Source organism: Sinocyclocheilus grahami, unplaced genomic scaffold (assembly GCF_001515645.1).
Source record: "Sinocyclocheilus grahami isolate Dianchi unplaced genomic scaffold, SAMN03320097.WGS_v1.1 scaffold31.1, whole genome shotgun sequence".
NCBI classification, from domain to species: domain Eukaryota; kingdom Metazoa; phylum Chordata; class Actinopteri; order Cypriniformes; family Cyprinidae; genus Sinocyclocheilus; species Sinocyclocheilus grahami.
Window position 1 is genome coordinate 3606032 of NW_015505210.1, and position 19919 is coordinate 3625950.

At 35.3% G+C, this 19919-nt stretch overlaps 1 protein-coding gene and 1 long non-coding RNA gene across 2 annotated transcripts in view; one reads left to right on the forward strand and one right to left on the reverse strand.

The window, feature by feature from the left end:
- Positions 1-9927, forward strand: part of LOC107575015 (uncharacterized) — a 22958-nt gene extending 13031 nt beyond the window's left edge. The window contains exon 3 of the long non-coding RNA XR_001607792.1: positions 9916-9927. This is a non-coding gene — a long non-coding RNA (uncharacterized lncRNA). The remainder of the gene's footprint in view (positions 1-9915) is intronic.
- The window catches only part of LOC107575005 (polypeptide N-acetylgalactosaminyltransferase 18-like), a 52399-nt gene that overhangs the window by 19473 nt on the left and 13007 nt on the right, over positions 1-19919 (reverse strand). Inside the window, exons 2-7 of the mRNA XM_016261423.1 lie at positions 11885-12077; positions 10716-10882; positions 9360-9543; positions 7537-7734; positions 6680-6794; positions 2363-2548 (exon numbers count right to left, since the gene is read on the reverse strand). Of these exons, the coding sequence (XP_016116909.1) occupies positions 2363-2548; positions 6680-6794; positions 7537-7734; positions 9360-9543; positions 10716-10882; positions 11885-12077 (1043 nt within the window). The remainder of the gene's footprint in view (positions 1-2362; positions 2549-6679; positions 6795-7536; positions 7735-9359; positions 9544-10715; positions 10883-11884; positions 12078-19919) is intronic.

Sequence of the window (19919 nt, forward strand, 5' to 3'; positions counted from 1 at the left end):
GGTCAAAACAACCCAATTGCTGGGTTTGTCCCTATTTTACCCAGCACTGGGTTGTATTTAACCCAGCATTTTTTAGAGTGTACGAGTTAAATTTTTTATGTAGAGATTTTATTCTTGTACAATATCCCAAAATGTGCAGACGTAGACTAATTTTTCAGAAAAGCCTATGTATAAGCTTAAATGCAACCCATTTAAAATACTGTATTACATTATTTCAACAGCCAAACTGCATGCATAATTTTCAGAAACCCACTTCACAAATGACAGAAAAGCGAATACCGGTCAAATCCAATAGATCCTGGCATGGACCATTTTTAGCGGCATTTATTCAACTTCTTAACAATTTTTTTCAAGTGCATTCAACATGGATATAGCAAATAATTGATAACATTATTGTTATTATAGTCCTTTCCCTGAACATATGAACACAGCTCATAACAAAGATCTTTCATTGGTTTGGTGTATGAGATTGGGCATGCCCTAAATGAGGTGCTGGATCTGGCTTGTTCCGGCACAAATTTAAGGCCCGGGTATAAATCACTGTGCAAATTTCGCTCTGTCTCACTCACAGATGCGCGCACGAGCCTTTCCTTTGCCATGAGCACGAAAGGGGATGCGTTCGGCGCGTGCACACTATCTAGTGGACTTTTGTTTTCAAGCACTCAATTCACTCTCGTATGCGCTGTTGCACGCGCATTGTCCTTGCGGTCACAGAAATTGGGCTGTACGTGGACGGGGTGTGCGGATGTCCGTGAATGCTCCTGATGATGAAAATTACTGTACGCAATGCGGACGGTGCGCTTACTCGGAACGGCTGAAATATACTTTGGGCTTAAGCCTGTGATAGTGGGCCCCCAATTCACCCAGGCCCATATGCACGTGCATACCCTGCATACCCAAACGCTACGCCCCTGGTTCAGGCACTTACAGTGGCTTCAAGTGAAGTGATGCTATATGCTGTGGCATTTCAGGGCGTCATGGGAAGAATATGTACAGCTCAAAAGTGAGAGCTCATTAAAAAGCCCTAATGACTAGCTTAAATAAGTCAAGGTCATTACATCTCAGTCAATTACATCTTCACTTAAAATGACAAACCAGCATGCATTCTTTAATTTCCATCACATTCATGTACTAATATAGAACTGAAAGCCACTCAAGGCTGTGTGTTACAGAAAACATGCCATGGTTAAATGTGTGCGTTGTTAGGTAAAAACGAGTGCTTAAATCCCCTTTAACCATGGGTAAAAAACACAGTAGAGATTGGCTTACAGTGGCTTTTTTCTTTTCTAAAACAGTGACAGCCGAAATACAATAAAACTCTAATGTGCAAAGGATAATTAAATTGACTGTAGGCAACTTATGGTTGCTTGCCAAGCAATTTAGCATAGCCTACTGATATACAAATACGTTTCTGAGACCTCAAGTGGAAATGCTTCTATTTTGCATTTTTCTCATTTAATTTATACACTACTATTCAAAAGTTTGGGATCAATAAGACAGTAAAACGTTTCTTTTTGAAAGAAATTAATACTTTTATTCAACAGGGATTCATTAAATTCATCAAAAGTGGCAGTAAAGATATTTATAATGTTATGATAGTTTGCTATTTCATATAAATGCTGTTCTTTTTGAACTTTTAATTTATCCAAGAATCCTGTAAAACAATATCTAAAAAATGTAGCAGCGCAACTGTTTTCAACATTGATAATAATAAGAAATGTTTCTTGAGCAGCAAATCAGCATATCAGAATGATTTCTGAAGGATCATGTGACGCATAAGACCGGAGTAATGATGCTGAAAATTCAGCTTTGCTATGACAGGAATAAATGACATTTTAAAATATATTAAAATAAAATAAAAATGGTTATTTTAAATTATAATAATCTTTCACAATATTACCTTTTATTACTGTATATTTTCAAATAAATGTAGCCTTTAGTAAACATAAGGGACTTTTTTTTTTCCAAAACATTAAAACATCTTACAGGCCCCAAACTTTTGAATGGTAGTGTATCTTACAATTTTTTAAATTACAAATTATCAGCACTTTCAGTGAAAATAGTATATGAATAAAATAATTTGAATAAAAATTTGAATGAAAGTTTGTGGGAAGGAGTTCACATAGTAAGTGTCACAAGTTTGTTTATTTGTTGATTTAGAAATGTTCTGATTTTTAAATATTTCTTGTCGATTTTATGTAAAATTGTGTAAGATTTATTTTCTTTTAATTTCACAATTAAAAACTATCATCAGCTACTATTTATTTCCTGCTGTAAGTAATATTCTGAATCCCAGATCTCAATCCATTCAGATTTTAGAGCTTCAACTACTCATATAAAGTGCGAGTGAGAGGTGTAGTACCTGTTGTGGAACGTTCCAGGCCATATAAACGTGGCTCTTGAACTCGTCCATCCACACCTCGGCCACTCTCAGAGCATTCCTGCGGACGTGATTTGCCAGGTCCTCTGTGTAGGGCTTGTGTGCGCGCTCTATATGAGCTATTCTGGAACAGGGCATGACCTCCACGCTTCCACCGCACAGCCATACCTGATTACACACACGTGAATGTCTCGTGTTTTGAATTTTGACAAGGATGAAGAAAAATTAGCTCTCGAAAATACCCTTTAACATCCATTGCATTAGGCAGTCCACAAAAACAGTTCTTGTGAGTCATTAGGGAGTATGTGAGTCATATAGCAGAATAAACCAAATTACTGAGAAAAACAACAACACTCCATAAGGAACAAAAAGTACTGTACCTTATTGAAATAAAAAGGCTTTGTTGAAACAAATAAGCTAAACAATACACTTCAAATCAAGGACGTTCATTTTCTATAATTATCAACTAAAGGTTACTAATTTTCACACAGCGGAGCTCTTTGTTCAAACTAAATCCTAAATCGGCTCTTCATTTACAAAACAATATTGGTGCCTTTCACCACATGGTACACTCTTCGCTGGGTCAAAACAACCCAATTGCTGGGTTTGTCCCCATTTTACCCAGCACTGGGTTGTATTTAACCCAGCATTTTTAAGAGTGTAAGGAGAATTTCGAAAGGACCTATTTGAAAGTTCTAACAGGCCATTTAACTTGCTAGAATTTAACATATTTGCCTGATACGTGGCTGACATTGAACAATTTAACAGCGTAGTCACCACCTGGTGTGTCAGTAAAGATGGGAGAGAAAAAAATCACAAAACGCTGCTGTTTTGCTGCGGCGGTATTATGTAATACATGTTTATTTATTGATTTACCCTCAATTAGCACGTTATGCTGCTCAAAATGGAAAATGGCATCTTATTTCTGTGTGTGGGTTTGATTTTCTTGGTTTTTCCCAACCCACTGCACTCCTGCAGAGCTTTTAAACCGAGTGTATCTCTGTAGTAAATCTACACACGGGATTATATAGGCCACATGCCAGCGTGCTGCACTTCATTCAGACATTCACACCCAAACACTTTCGTTCAGGCCCGGTTTGGTGAAATATGAAGTGCAACATCTGGCTGAGGCATATGTCAGGGTCATTTCAGTGCAACTGAACTGTATATTTAAAAGCATCCAGTTTGCATCAAACTAAAAGTTGGTTTATCAAGAGACCCTGGTTGTGTATTTTGTATCTGATTATTTGTATGAATGGGAAAGGGGGGGATCGTATTCATTCTGATCTGCTTGTTTGGCAGGCTTTTAACTCTATGACTCGTTGGACAGGATTCAACAGGAAGTGAACAGATGTGTGTTGTTCCTATTTGCCAGGAGAATGATTCATATGCATAATCGTTGACAACAATCCCAATGATCCATGACTGAGCCGTCTGTTCTCCCGAAGCATTAAAAAAGAATTTCTCACATTTGCATACAATACCTGCTGGAGACAGAGATATTCAGTCTGTAATCCGTCGCAAAGAAACAAATTTCACAAGCACGAAATGAGAATCAAACCGGCCTTATATTGTCTGGGAGACATTTAAGACTTGGTCGCTTTCCAAAAAACACCACCGGGAGTGATCTACAATGAAAAAAATCAGTTTATCATTGATTTTGTTTAGCTTTTTAATTTTTTTATCTAAACATCTAAGAAATAAAATGTACTAAATTTACTACTTTATTGTTTTAATTTAAACCTCACATTTAATATTTAAAAATTATTTAATTTATAATGTATACAAAAGTTTCTTGTTTCATTCTTAAGACTAAAATATATATATATATATATACATACATATACTGTATATATATATAATTAACAACAACAACAACAATAGTAATAAAATCAACACTGGGAAAAAATACTTATTTCATGATGTATCTCCTGAAAATATTATTATTATTTTTATAATAATAATAATAATAATAAAACATTAAGTGGAAAAAAGTATTTCATGATATATACTCAGAAAAAAATAATTTTATTATTATATGAATAATGTTGCCTGATATTGCCTATTATTTGTACAAAACAATTTAACGCTCCCCCTACCTTGCCCAAATTAACCACCAATAAGCATGTCACAAAAGGGATGTTACTGACAAAGTCAATACTCTTTACCTGGACCTACAACAGATTGCAAATAAAACCAAGCTGACATCTGACATGATCAAAGGCCGTTTTCATTCTCAATCACTGATAAACAGAGCCCTTTATCGAGAGCTAAGAATAGAAGAGAACAGATGCGTTGACCTTTTATTGAGCATGTACCCTCTTTCAAAGCGAAAATAGCTCCCATTAACACAATGTCAATGAGGGTCAGCAAAACAGGACATTTTCTTTTGCTTCAGTGCCTCCAGCATGAGTTTGACTGACAAGGTGTAATTTTAGAAAACTGTCCATCAAAATATCTTCAAAACATAACTGCAGTATAGAAGGTTGTTAAATTACAAAAATGCAACATCTTAATCATTACTATATTATTATTATTATTATTATTATTATTATTATTATTATATTACATTATTATAGCATAATAATGTATAGTATTTAAAATAAGTTTTACTTTCAAAACAAAAATGCTAATTAACACAAACAATATCTTACATTAAGTTTGTCTTACACCACTGGCAAATAATTTCTTCCTGATTTAAGCAAAAAAATAAAAATACTTTGTTATAAAAGCAAAAAGCAAGTAAGTTACTTTGGATAAAAACATTTTCAAAATGAATAAATATAATCTCTGAAAACAAGTCTTAAAAATCAGATGCAAGATGCTTTTTAATTCATTTGATCTTGTTTTAGGTATTTCCACTGTAAACAAGACAAAATACTGATTAAAAATTATTTTTTGCAGTGATCTAAAAATGCAACTCACATTTAAGACCTGGTCTCTTTCCAAAAAAAAATACCACAGAGAATGATCTACAATGCCAACTAACTAACTAACTAAATAAACAAACAAAAAACAACAAAACTATCAGTGCTTTTGTTTTGCTTTTTTTTTTTTTTTTTTGCAGAACCTAAACATCTAATAAATTAATTAGCATTTATTGTTTTATTTAAGCTAAAATGTAAATAAAATAATTAATTAATAATAGTTTTTGGCTTTTAGGCATTTTCACTGCAAACCAAGAAAACAAATATTGATTTATCATTTATTTATTTATTTATTTTTGCATATAGCATCTGTTAACTAAAATCGCAACCAAAATGTATCTTTTAGGTGCATTTCGGGGGTAGGGTCCATAGACCCTCGTAATTGGCCATTTGGTTAGGTGATGGGGAGTTCGATATTATTTGTTAAATATAACAAAAAGTTGTGTGTCTGATTGGTCCAAATGCTACAATATCATGCCTGAACTACAGAACTTCAAAAACCTGCTGCAGAAAGATGGACAAACTTTCAGTTTTTTCCCCTCCTTTTTTGGCAATGTCTGCAGGATTGCAACATTTGTGCGATGTTGCGTTCGGAGATTCGGGGGCACAAAGGAGCTCAGAAGATGAGAGTGTGGAATTAGGCTGTAGAGGCACAGCTGTATGAACAGATGTTGAGGCCCATTATCTCCACGCAGTACCAAATCCCACCGCACACATGGTGCCTGCCACTTCCTGAGACATTTTCATTTCCTCTCTCCTCATTGAGGCTCTTAGTGATGAAACCCAGAAAAAAATCTATGCGTGTAATGGGGGGTTTGATCTGCTCGATATTGTCAAGGTGCACCCTGCGTGGAGTGATTGCAACTTTGCTAGGCCAAATCACAGTGAGAGCAAGTGGCTGTGTGTCTGCTGTGGCGAGCTCCATTCTGGGCTTGGATTCTGGCTGAGGAGGCTAATTACAGGGCTGCTTGGTCTGATGGGAGTCGGCAGAGGTCTCAATAGGGCTCCGTACATGTGTAATAGTGAGAGGTTAGGACCCTGCCAGTTTGGAGCGAGATGTATGTTTGGCAGGTTATCATTAGCGAGCCACAGAGAGATCTACTTTAATTGTGTGCGCTGACACACACACACACACACACACACACACACACACACAAACACAAACACACACACACACAGGTCTATCTGTAACCAGAGGCTGCAAACCTCCACATATCCGTCTGCCCTCAAAGAACAACCTGCATAAAGCATCTTTTCATCAAATGAAACAGCATTATTCATTGACACACGTCTGCTCGTCTACTCAAACTCCAGACATCCTGTCACCTAATGCACTTTCAATACTCTCATTGGCAGTATGAATTTCTCTTACCCTGATCCCTAGCTCCACGTTTTCCCCTCCATAAACTTCCATGCCTTCATCCAGCAGACCGATCTCCTCAAAATACTCCCGATCCACTACAAAGCAACCGATCAGAGCGGGGCTCCTGTTGAGAGAGGCGATACACACGGCAACAATGAAGTCAAATGACTTATGAGAATGTATTTTACTATGCTAACATAGTAAATTGACATTGAGCATTGTGTAAAGTCTGATCCAGTTTCTTGAGTCACCAATTAACAGATATCATGTCGTGATGTGGCCGTTAGTTAGTTCATAAGTTTACATAGGTTAGTGCACCAGTTTTTCCTGCACATGACAAACAACACAGTGCAAACCAGAATATCCGTTTCACTGGCAAATGATTCTTGAGAACCAGTTAACAGGTTCTTATACATAATCAGATTGAGCAAATAGTATAGATATTTGGCGTGCTGTCCGAAGGGAGGGCTCCAAGATTGTGAGTCAGTCGAGAAGATTCAGATTCAGTCTTGAATTTGCTTGTGAGTTAGAGGTTTAAATTAGGCTCAATCAGTGAATCAGAGCCAATTCTGAGTTCAAAACTGACTGCACCGTGAGTCAGTTTACAGTTGTGCCTTAATCGAAATAAACCAGGAACCATTACTGGCATCTATATATTCCACATTGTAATATTCCAATTAAATTAAAGATACACCATTGTATTAATTAAAAATTGTAATTTAAAAAAATATTCAGATATTTTACAAAAAACATTTTTGGTTATTGTTTAGCATATAAGATTCATTGTAAACAGTGATTTTGTATTTCTCAAAAAGTGTTTTTTGTAGAACCACTGAGCTGATGGTGGTCATATCTTGTGTGATTACCTGATTGGAGCAGTTTGATTCTTCTGTGTCCACCAGGATTTGGGAGGGTTTAGATAGCGGCACCAAAGTTCCCAGTCGAACCCTTGAGCTGAGAGGGGATACTCCTCGATCTCAAATGTGTCGTATTTGATGTTGTCGAATGATGGCGAGACGACCCGGGTTCTGTCCTCTTTGATTCTGTGCAGGATTGGTTCAGCCCTTAGATCAACAGAAACAGAACATGCTTTAAATTCATGGGCAGTAGTTTTTGAATGGATCTAGGCTATCTAATTTGTCTCTTGAGAGCTCTGAAAACCCAGAGTACCATGTTTAATGCAGTCCCTCCCAAGCCACTGCAAGCTAAATGCGATTTCACACTTGATTATTAAAGGTGATTGTAGTTTTCAATTTGGCGAGCAATGACTTCTCAGAACCCATCGATCTAAAACTTACAATGTCATTGTGGGAGATAACGGTACTTTAAAAGACCATCTCAAAAGTTGTGAAGACAGGCATTAGCACTGCATTTGAACTCGGAAAGTAGCCTCAGGCTAGCTAAAAGCTGTGCTATCCACTCGTCGCTGCGTAGGGCCCATCATGTAATGTGAATGTTGTACAGTCTTGCTCGAGACAAAAAAAAAACGAGTTGAACGTGTACCGAGCTGGGGAAGAGACACTGTTTCTCAAACGCTTTCCGTGAGCGCGATTCGAGACGGAGTGAAACACAGACAAATCCATTTCATTCGTTCGTTCATAACCACTCATACCACACCCCTCCCCACCCCGAGCGTAGGACCCCCAGAAGTCTAGGATCGACACTGCATGAACTGATAGAACGCAGCATTAATTTCAAGCAGGAATAAGCTGACATGCATAAGATACACTTGGATACACTGGACTCCATCCAAGCCCTTTAGAGGTGTTTTTTTCCACATGTTGCACAGAGAATAATTAACAGGTATCTAAGTTGACAGCTGCACCTAGCACAGTAATTGCAGTAGACAGGCACTTCTGCTCATATTCCTGCCCTAACACCCACAGGGAAGAACAGACATTTCCATCCACATGCACAGTAGGTCTCCTACATTTTAACAGTTACACTGGCTTAACATGTGATTTGTTAGGCAAGCAGGTATGGAGTGCTGTAAAAGTTTAAAAAGGCTTAACATGTGATTTGTTAGGCAAGCAGGTATGGAGTGCTGTAAAAGTTACAGCACTCCATACAAACAATGAGCAAAAACAACATTACGCAGAAGGCCTATTTACAGCCAATCTGAATTCTCAGCATGTAAAAGGCAGCACAACTAGATTTTGAATGAAATGATGCATGTCTATGAGCATCTCTGCAGTAATAGTTGTTTTATTTGGAGGCTAGATCGATTTTCTATTTGTTTGAATGCCAAACGGAGAAGGGCATTTTCAGAAAACTCTGCAAATAGTTGTGTTGAAAAACTTTATGAATATTTTGTTCTGTGCAAATTCTTCATAAAGCCATTTTTACATATACAGTACTGTCTTGTTCAACTCAATGCGGCAATTTCCATAAGAGTGGTTTTACAAAAAATGTACACTGATTTTATTTAGCAGGAATATGTTTCATGAATGAACGCCTTTGTTTCCTGTATATATAACATTTTATTATAAAATAATATTTTGTCATTTATTGTATTTAATTGAATCATTTATTGTAAATTGATTATAAATTGTATTATATTAATTTTATGATAAACTCTAAATCATATTTTGAAAACATCAGAACTTTACACAACATAAGTAAAAACTTTATATAATTTTTATGTCCAGTACTGTCAGCAAAATTACTTTAAAAATCAAGTGTAACTGACCATCCAACGCTGAACTCCACATGGGCATCAAACAGGGCCACGACAGGAGCGGTTGCAGCTCTCCAGCCGCTGACTCGAGAGCGAATCAAACCCTCCTGCCTATCATGCCGAACCACTTTAATGAAGTCGGGACGCTGCTGGTTGGTCTCGTCCACAAACCTCTGCAGGTTTTCCGACAGTTCAGCTTTGCGTGAAGTAAAGGAAAGAGGGGAAAATAGTTGAAAAATAGTCTCTTCATGCAATCTGAAAATTCATACCTCATACCTGCTTTTTACTAAAATCACTCTCGTGGCCTCTGAGAAAGTTTCAGTACACGCTCGAAATGAAGCGGGGAGACCCTACTGACACATGTACCTGACTTTTATTACATTCTAATCAAAATTCGTTTATATAGTCTCCCCCTTCAACCTCTCAGGGAATTACGAACATGAACTGAAATGCTGCGAACATCAGATACTAATATTTGCCAGCGGTCTGTGATATTTGGAGTCTCTACCGCTGTCTGCTGGTGATTACTCCCCTCCCATCTGTCTCCTGTGTTGTTTGTTTTTATTAGGGAGAAAGCCATCATCCTGTCTCACCATGGCAACCAGATGGTGTGATGTGGGGCCACTATCAATCTGTGGGAGAATGAAATGTCCAAACCTCTGCACCTCACGTTAACCGCCCTGCTCCCTTACCATATCCCACACACGCCGAGTAAAAGGTCACTGTAGCATAACCACTGGGAAGTCATTATTCTGGAAAAACCAAATACTCTAGAGGTGACTGGGAGTAAATAAAAGCTTTTGCTTTCTGAACCGCCTGGGATGAACCCACCTCAGTAGTGTACTTTACTGCACATTATATTCAGAAAATAGCCATTCTTAAGCCAACAGTCTACACAGGGCTTTTCAAACATTTTGATGTCAAGGACCAACAAATTTCTTTATCCCCTAGCAGGGACACAATATAAAGGCAGTTATATATTATATTTCAGTGTATACAGATCTATTTATAGAAAAATAATGACACGATATTTACATTTTATAAAACATTTTATAAAAGAATTAAATCTTATTAAAGAATTTGCTTGATTAATCTGACTCCTTCTAGACTATAATGTTTTTAAGAGAAATGACTAGCTTCTGATGCCAAAGCATAAAACATATAGTTGTGCATACGGGATACATGCACATCTGCTGCCCATAATCCCCTAGTATTATCATGTTACAGACCTCAAATATTCTTTCCACATGAATCCACATTCATATGCATTATTCATCATAATCTGTCATACAAGAATCAATCCCCCACAGTCCCTGTTTGCCCCCAGCAAATCAAACAAGCAGCATTGAGGCAAAAACAAGCCCTCACCGTTGTTGCTGTTGTCATCCACGAGTATAATCTCCTTGAGCAAGTGGGAGGGCGTCCAGTGGATCACCGAATGAACGGAACGCAGGATGACCGACAGCGCCTCATTCACAAAGATGAAGATGACGCTGACTTGTGGTAGATTGGAGGGGTACGAGATGTTTCTGCACCTGCAGACAAAAAAAAAACACGTACATAAATACAGGATAACACACCTGGAAGAGAAGTCTTTCCAAGATTAAATATCTCAAACTTTTTCTTTTCTTGATTTTTGCCTTTAATCACTTTGGTAACATTTGTGACTGGAATTTAATTTCAGTTTAAAGGAGGTGTTTATGTGTTTTGAGTTATATATTTAATTAAAAATTAATGTTTTGATTTCACACAAACATTTTACATATAAACAATTATATAACTGGAGGTGTTTCATTCCAGTTTGACACTTTGAAAGATGATGTCTGTGCCAAATGTATTATTGCTCTGTCTCGTATAAATCCACATCCGTATGGATGTGACATTAAAAAAAAACATTATATGTTATAAGCAAAATTAATCAATTGATCTTTGTATTGCATAGAAAGTAAAAATTAATTATTAAAATATTTATAATATACAGCGTATTGTAATGTACAGTTTGTATTGTTATATTAAACAAAAAAATGTAAATTTGAATTTATTTTTGATTTACAGTATTATTCCATTGTCTCCCACAGCTGCATAATATAAAATATATAAAATATAATGATAAATTGTTTTATTGTTTGAGGGTTTTTTTGACACACAATTGTGCCCATGAAACGTCTTGGTTACGTATGGTAACCCTCGTTCCCTGAAGGAGGGAACGGAGACGTCACGTCGGATGACCGACAAATTGGGGATCTCAGTTCGTCTATCATCCGACGTGACGTCGAGAGTGACCGACTGAAAGGGAACTATTTAATAACACACAAAAAAAGAGACTGATGATTTATGAGAAAATTTCTGTATCTTATCAGTATATAAGATATTTAAGTTATTCTGTATCTTAAGTGATTCCTTTAGTTCTCTATGACCATGATGATAAAGGGTAGATTTATCGAAATTCGATGTTTCTAAAAGAACAAAGGTTGTGTTCACATATGCTAACAGGAGGGAGAGAGAAGAAGGCGGCGAGTAGTGAGTGATTGTTTCACCCGTCGGGCCTAAGGTCTGGGATGGCTCTGTCTAGAGAGAGTCTGTCGCTGAGGTAGCCGTTGTAACCGTAGTACTGGAACTTCTTCAGGGCCACCTTGCGGCTCTCTGGGCCGAGGTCATGCCCCCAGTGTGCAAAAAGAGAGTCTGAGAGGGACTGGTCAGCTGTGTCATCCCCATCTTTCAGTGGTTTCTCTGAAAGTTCAGACGCAAAGAACAGTGTTAGCAGTATTAGTGTTGGCTCAAGGGCTTCTGGGTAAGCATGGTCATCACGTCTTTAACATTAACCATTTTCACTCATGCTGAATTAGTGAAAACAAATAATGTAGGAACTGAATATAATTTATAAACAATTTAATAATAACAATAATGAATACTAATAATATTTATCACTGTTATTATTGCTTCTAATATTATTGCTATTGTTATTTAACAACAACAACAATAATTATTATATTATTATTATTTTTACTATTGTTGTTGTTAAATAACAATAAAAATATTAGAAGCAATAATAAAAACAGTAATAATTATTATTACTCATAAACATTTAAATTATTATTGTTGAATGTATTATTATTATTAATCAACATCTTATGTAATTTATTATTAATAATAATTATCACTATTATTATTTATAAAGTATTATTGTTATTATTCAATAATGAAAATATAATAACAATTAAAAAATAAACAACAACAACAATACATATTAAAATGATAATATTATATATAAATATTTCAATACATTTTCAATAACAATACAATTATAGTATTAATAATAACAATTACAATAAAAATAATAGTAATAATAATAAATGAGAAATATGAAAATATAAAAAATAATTATTATTTCCTAAATACTAACAATTTTGCTAAATTTTCACCTTACACGAATGAGGTACAACACAATGAAAAATGTTTTACCAAAAACAATTTGATATAGTAACATTATGGGGTTTTGACCACATATCAAGGCAATTCCATATTTTTGGGACATGTACCATGGCCATACCACATATTTTAAAGTAACTGGGGGTACTGTGTATGTACCGCAGAATATGAATATGGTATTGTTCAGTACTATAGTATTATGGTATAGCGCCATAGTACTTTGCAATGCCATTCATCAAGTCAGCAATCCCATCAAGGTCTTGAGTATAGCTAATCTTTTTCGCTTAAACTCTCCATCAAGCTGCCTAGGCAGCAAATATCTACCTTCCACTCCATCAAATTCAAATACTAAGAAAATATAACAGGTTGCAGAACTATGAATGCTGAGTATGCAGGCAGAACAGAGGGAAAGTGCCCTGGCAATGCTCAAAGAATGATGGAAGGCCAATGCACGCAATTAAAAAGTGCTAATTAACAGCAGAAGTTATTTAATTACAGCCACTGCAAAGAGTTGGCCGGCGGAGAATAATTCATCTTTGCCACTGCAGACACTGACAATCTGAAACCAACTTCAGATCAGGCGACACTGCTTTCATGAACTATAAATGCCTTTTAAAGGGCCGTCATGTAAACATACAAAAAAAGAAGTCTGTTTTAGGCTACCAGCCTTTCAAATGCACATCCAAAATCACTGAATAATTTTAAAAAATCAATCCTTGATGCTAATCTTTCAAATTGTATATGTAGCTTACTTTGATTTTTCAATTATTTCCAAATTGCATCAGCAATCTCAAATTAGGATTTTGGAACTGTTGCTCGAATTAGCAAAACTGAAGGATAGTCATGAGGCTTGAAAATCCCATTCACATTAAAACAGAGCTTAGCCTCTATTCAGCAGAGAAGCCGTACATTCAAACTGAGCCATTGAGAAAAGAGGCCACAATGTTTTACTGGCTAGAAATCAAACAGCAAGACGAATAACAAAAACCCTCCATTATTGTGTTTAGAAGTTCAATTCACCGTGTAATTCAGGTAGTCTCAACATGACCACACTTACATGCAAATACTCTTAATAGGTGTCCTCTATGTTGTTGTGCTCCAAATGACTTTAGCTTCAGATGATAATCTAAGCTGTTTCACTGACACTGTTGCTTTGTATCGAGATAAGAAAAGAGGGGAGAGAACTGCAGAAACTGACAGATCAGTGTAAGTAGGTTGAAAGATGGATCTTCCCATCATATGATATGAACACAAAGAAGAAGAATTTAAAGTTTGTTACAGCACCTACTGTGTGTACCTACTGCTTTCCAGAAGAGAATGACAGACTGAAAATGAATGTGCCTCTCGGTAGGAGTAGAAATCAACATTTACACTGATAATAATTATATTGCATACAGAAGTGCTAAGCAACAGGCTAAACATTTCAAACTACAGTTAGGGACTGAACATGCTCAAATTAAATTTCATTAGTTAACTTTAATTAATTTAAATGTACTTTAAATCATCACACTTGCTGACATTTTGTTCCCATTTATGTGTGGAATAAAAAAGGAAGCTAAATAATATCTGTACGTGTTATTTTTGGCTGCATATGTTGGCCCGGACACTCTTGTAAAAGAGATTTTTAATCTCCGACAGGTTTTTGATCTTGGTCAAATAAAGTTTATAATAATAATTTTTAACAATAAAACTTTATAGGTTCCAATGCACAATCACTATTGTCCATAATTGTACATTATATCATAATAGCCCAAACCCAACTAATAAAAAGCCCTTTTACTTGCATTTAACATTAACACTATTATCATTATTTTTGAATGAATAAATAGATATTTTCTATTTGCATCATCATGCAATTTGCACCCTTTATATTTACATAAATCTTTTAAAATACATATTTTTCATCATCATGCACTTTGCACCTATCAATAAAACATTAATAAAAATATATAAAATAAAAATATAATACATAAAATAATGATATGATATATAAAGAATAATTCTGCAAAATAGCGACTTTTAAAAGACGTTCACAAATTTGCACCACATCCTCCTGCAGTGATAATTATCTTGTAATTTTTTTAATGCAATAACCATTTTGAAACTACTTCCTAAATATGATAAAAGTCTTAAAAGCATTAGGCAAAGCAATATGAAACAAATGATTACTAAAAATATTAATTCTTTAGAAAAAGAAAAAGAAAAAGAACAGCAAGGGCTTTAATCAACAAATAAACCCAATTATAAGTTCACATAAAGTAAATAAAATAATTATAGAATACATTACAAAAATTCTGCACAAAAGCAACATTTAAAAGACATTCACAGCTTTGCACTACAACCTCCTCCAGTGACAAAAACAATTACCTTGCAATTGTTTTTTAATGCAATAACCATTTCCAAACTACTTTGTAAATCTGTTAAGACTAAAAGCTTCGTCATACTTTTTTTCTAGTTATTTTTATAAAGAAGAACGCAAAGAACTAAAATGGCCTTTACTCACCAAACAGAACTAATTATAATCAACTCCACAAAAAGTACAACCTCATTTCACAAGCTTGTTCAAAATCAATTAATATAATTCTGTGCTCAGTTGAAGTATATACTTACAGCCATGGCTGAGTTCTCACTTCTAAGTAAATAACTTTTAAATCCCTGTAAGCTCTAAGTACTGAAGTTATCAACCAAATAAAGAAACACTCAAAGCTTCAGATTTAATATGAACAGAATTCATTCTTAATATCTCTTTACCACCAAAACCTGTATGGCTTCCTTTCTTCTGTGGCAATTTTTGAAGAATACCCTGGTCAATCTTTTTAATAATGAAAAAAATGAGGACTGTGGCTGTCAAGCTCCGAAATGACAAAAAAAGCACCATAAAAGTATCATAACAGTGGTTCATAAGATGTGTGCTCCATATTCCGAGTCTTTCAAAGTCATATAGCTTTGAGAATACATTATTTAATATTGTTCCTTTAGTACTCCACAGAAGAAAGAAAGTCACACGTTTGGAACAACATAGGAGAACTATACTGTACCTTCAAAACACTGCGAAAAGAAAAGATTCATGTTATGAGACAAACATAGTAGGACGGATCCAATCCAAAACAAAGTTGTTTCCCTTTTTAAAATGCTAAAGCCTCATGAGGGCTGCGTCATGGCTAGCAATTCTGACCTCGCCTGTGGCATGCCGTCTGCCTGTCAGTGCCAGCTCTATCGAGCAAATGTAAAACAAGACACCCAGCATGTAACCCAAACTATTGAGTTCAGAAGAGCACATGCAAACAGCCTGCAAATGCAAAAACATAATGCAGTTCTGACATTTTGGAGACACCCAGCTCTTTGCCACAAATATTGGTTCATGTGAGTGTGCATGTCACATGCAGTTTGTGTGCATGTGTGTTTGTCTGAAGAGGACTGACGAGGACTCTGACTCACAGACCCGAGACGAAGTTGAAAGACAAAATATGAGAGCACTCTCATGGACCTAATGAGTTAACATAGCTGACCTAATGTTTTGCTGTCAAATTTATTCAGACCGATGAGACAACGCAGACAGACAACAGAGCTCTGCTTCCTGAAGACATACTTTCCATTTTAAGATCATTAAGAAGCCTCAGACATATTTAATAGACAAATCACTGGAAAAACAATACATGGGTGTTTCTTATATCCCAGGGCTTGCTTTTTATTTAGACCAACTGATTTTAACTTGAAGGTTACATTAAAACTGTCTTGGAAACTTTACTCTATTTTTTAATATGTCTTTTATGTAAAGATTTTATTGTTTTAATCTTGTCCCAGACCCAGATTTTCAACCATAAATTATGAAAATCTATCATTAGGAGTGAAATAACTCAAGTTTTAAACCAAAACAACATATTGTGTGAAATTGATTTATATGACATTTTTATTTTAAAAAAATAAATCAGAATAATTAAAAAAATATTTCAGTTGTGGCATTTTCACCAGCATAAACAATTCTGGCCCTAAAGTTTTTTAAAAGTTAGACAATAGAGATAACTGTGTGAAGAAAATAAAGAAAATTTTGTGCAAATTTTTTTTATTTCAAATATATAAAATGCTGGCTATAAAAATTTGGCTATTTTCTTTAAAGTATGTTAAAAAAAAAATTCTACCACTGTCATTTCCACCCCGGTACTTAATTTCAGATGTGGTGGAAATGCTCATGACACTCATTTAAAAAAAAAAAAAAAGGCATGTCAGTGTATAGTTAACATTAATTTTTTTTTTTTATGAATTAAAACAAAGCCAAAATTTAAATCAAATATAAATACTTGATTAAAATTAAAAATTTGTAATGTTGCCTTGGCAACTAACTGAATAAAATAATTTTAAGTGCAGTACTAAAATGACTAAAACTGAAATAAAATTTAAAAATGTATTGCATTGATCTATAGTATGTAATTTGTGTTTACACAAACAACCACACACTCAAAAGAAATTGAATAAAATAATATGCAGATTTCTGTGCTGTCAAATATGTTTATGCCACTTTGTATTTTCTGGATGTCATAAATCTTGTTATCTGACCTTCTCTCGTTTTATTACATAGTTTTCAAAGTAGACTAATTACACCAATATGGGTCAGACCGGTCTTACGGTAATTATATTAAGCACATATTTCAGATGAAAGACATGCCTTAGAAGTTAGGAAGAGTGCTCATCTAAATTCATGTTTCCAATTTGTTTGTAATTACTGCTGCCTTTTCCAAAGAGTAACAGTGAATCATATGTAATTGTTGATTTCTTATGCTGAAATATCTAGTCCTTTCCCCACTGAACTATAAGGCTATGAATACAAAAATATTCCGCCACGTAATATAGTTTCAACTAATGCTGAACTGTTTGTGGTTGCCAAGCAATGTAGAAACTTGCTGTATTAATATAATACGCAATAACAGGTGTCATTTTACACAAATCATCCAGTCATTACTTTATTTATTGTAATTAAACTAGTACCACATCATATTGAATTATTTCTGAAGGATCATGTGACCCTGAGGACGCTCAATGACGCTGAAAATTTAGCTTTGCATCACAGGAATTAATTACATTCTAAAATATATTAAAATAAAAAACTAATATTTAAAATTGTAATATTTCACAATATTATTGTTTTTATCATACATTTTGATCAAATGCAGCAGAAGAGACTCTCAAACTTTTGAACAGTAACATAAGAGGACTAGAGAGAGACAAAAAGAAGAAAAACAGAGGAGCAAAAAGAGGTTTGGCCTTTCAAACCAAAATATTCATATCTGTCTTCCAAGAACATTAATGTCAGACCATAAGAGCCAAACAGCATTTTATTTATTTATTTATTTATTTTTCTGAGTATATGACGTGAAGCCCTTGAAAGTATGAAGGCTACAGGGCTAATGTCTCAGCCACTGTCATTAAACAATATTGTGACTTGAGGCAGGGCAACCCAAGGCTACAGAATGGAGAAACAGCAGGTACGTGTCCTGACCGTCTAAACACTCCATCTGCACACATTCGCCTTCCCCTCCATCACACTCTGTTCAGCTTATGGAAAAGGACAGCTTGCTGGCAAAGTCAGGAAATATATTTTATTAAATTTCTCTGAGACTTTTTTGCAGCCCTCCAGGGATGGAGACACAGAGAGCAAGTGAGGCTGGATTCGATGACCTGGCTCAGCCTGAAGACCGGTCCTGAGAAGAGTGAGGCAGAACGTGATCCGCCGTTCAGGCCGGCCATCTGTCTGACCACAAGAGAGGCAGGAAATGGGCCACCGTTAAGTACCTCGGTCAGAGGAGACAGATGTAGAATAAGACATTCTTAGAAGTTTATAATAAGAAGTTTAGGATCCATTTATTGGGTTTCAATCACTAACAATTGCACAGGAATACATGTGGGGATGGGAATTGTAGAGAATTTAACGATTCAGTTCCATAATGGTTCCATTAATGTTTCTTTTAGTACTTTTAAGAAACAAACATTTGAAGAAAAAAATGCAATTTCATTGTTAAATTAAATCATTTTCATTAAAATGTGGCATAAATGCAATAGAATAATTGGCCTGAATATTAAATAATATGAAACAAACTAAAAACTACTATAACTACTATCAAATACTACTGACAAAACTTCAACATAATATAATTCACAAAAAACAAAAATAGACTCATAAGAGTTATTCATTCAGAAGTCGAACTACACAGTTTCTGATTCACTAAAAAGAACCAGCTCATAAGAGTCATTCATTCAGGACTCAGAATATACAGTTTGGCTCATAAGAGTCATTTAAGAGTCGAACTACACCAGTTGCACTATGTGTTTTTGATTCACTAAAAGAACTGGCTCATTAGCACTCATTCGTTCGGGAATCGGACTACAACTGGTAGCTGAATAAATAGAGTCGGAAACCCTGTCAGAGTATTTTAGTAGTATTGTAACTTTGTCAAATTATTTTAGCACAAAATTCCATCTGCATCAGCACAAGCAAGCATGTGGAAGACCAAAGTTTCTGTAAATGTCTTCTACAAATATAATGGACAGAAGATTGAAATGAACATACATTGACACCAATGAGGCACTAAAAATAATTGACGACAAATGTACTGACATCCTGCTCCTTTAATTAATTGTATCCAAATGTATATCTCTCTAAACATCAAGCCTAATCAGATCACATAAAATGGTTGAGAGCACATAGGTGTTATATTCACAACAGTGAAAATGACCAAGCTGCTGAGTGAACCCCTCACTGGTGATGAATGCAATTTTGGCTGCTCTTCTCATTAAGAGCTGTTATGTAAGCATCTGCTAGGTTAAAATGTCCTGCCGGTGCAAAGATGCCAGCAGATGAGACATCTAAGTTGACAGATCCTGTCGCTTCTTCAAGGCACAATAAATAGCCGTCTGAAGCTACACGACACATAAATTAATAGATCAGTCAAAGGTCCTGAATGTCTTGGCAACTCAAAATAATCTATTAATTTTTTTATTATCTGCTGTGGGATGTATTACACCTGAGAGCATGCTAAGTACCCTACTGGAGAGGCATGTACCATTACGCGGAAACAAAGTCAGTTTCAATTGGCATGTTACATAATCTCTATGAAGAATTTCAGTCAGGCTTCAGGCCCCACCATAGCC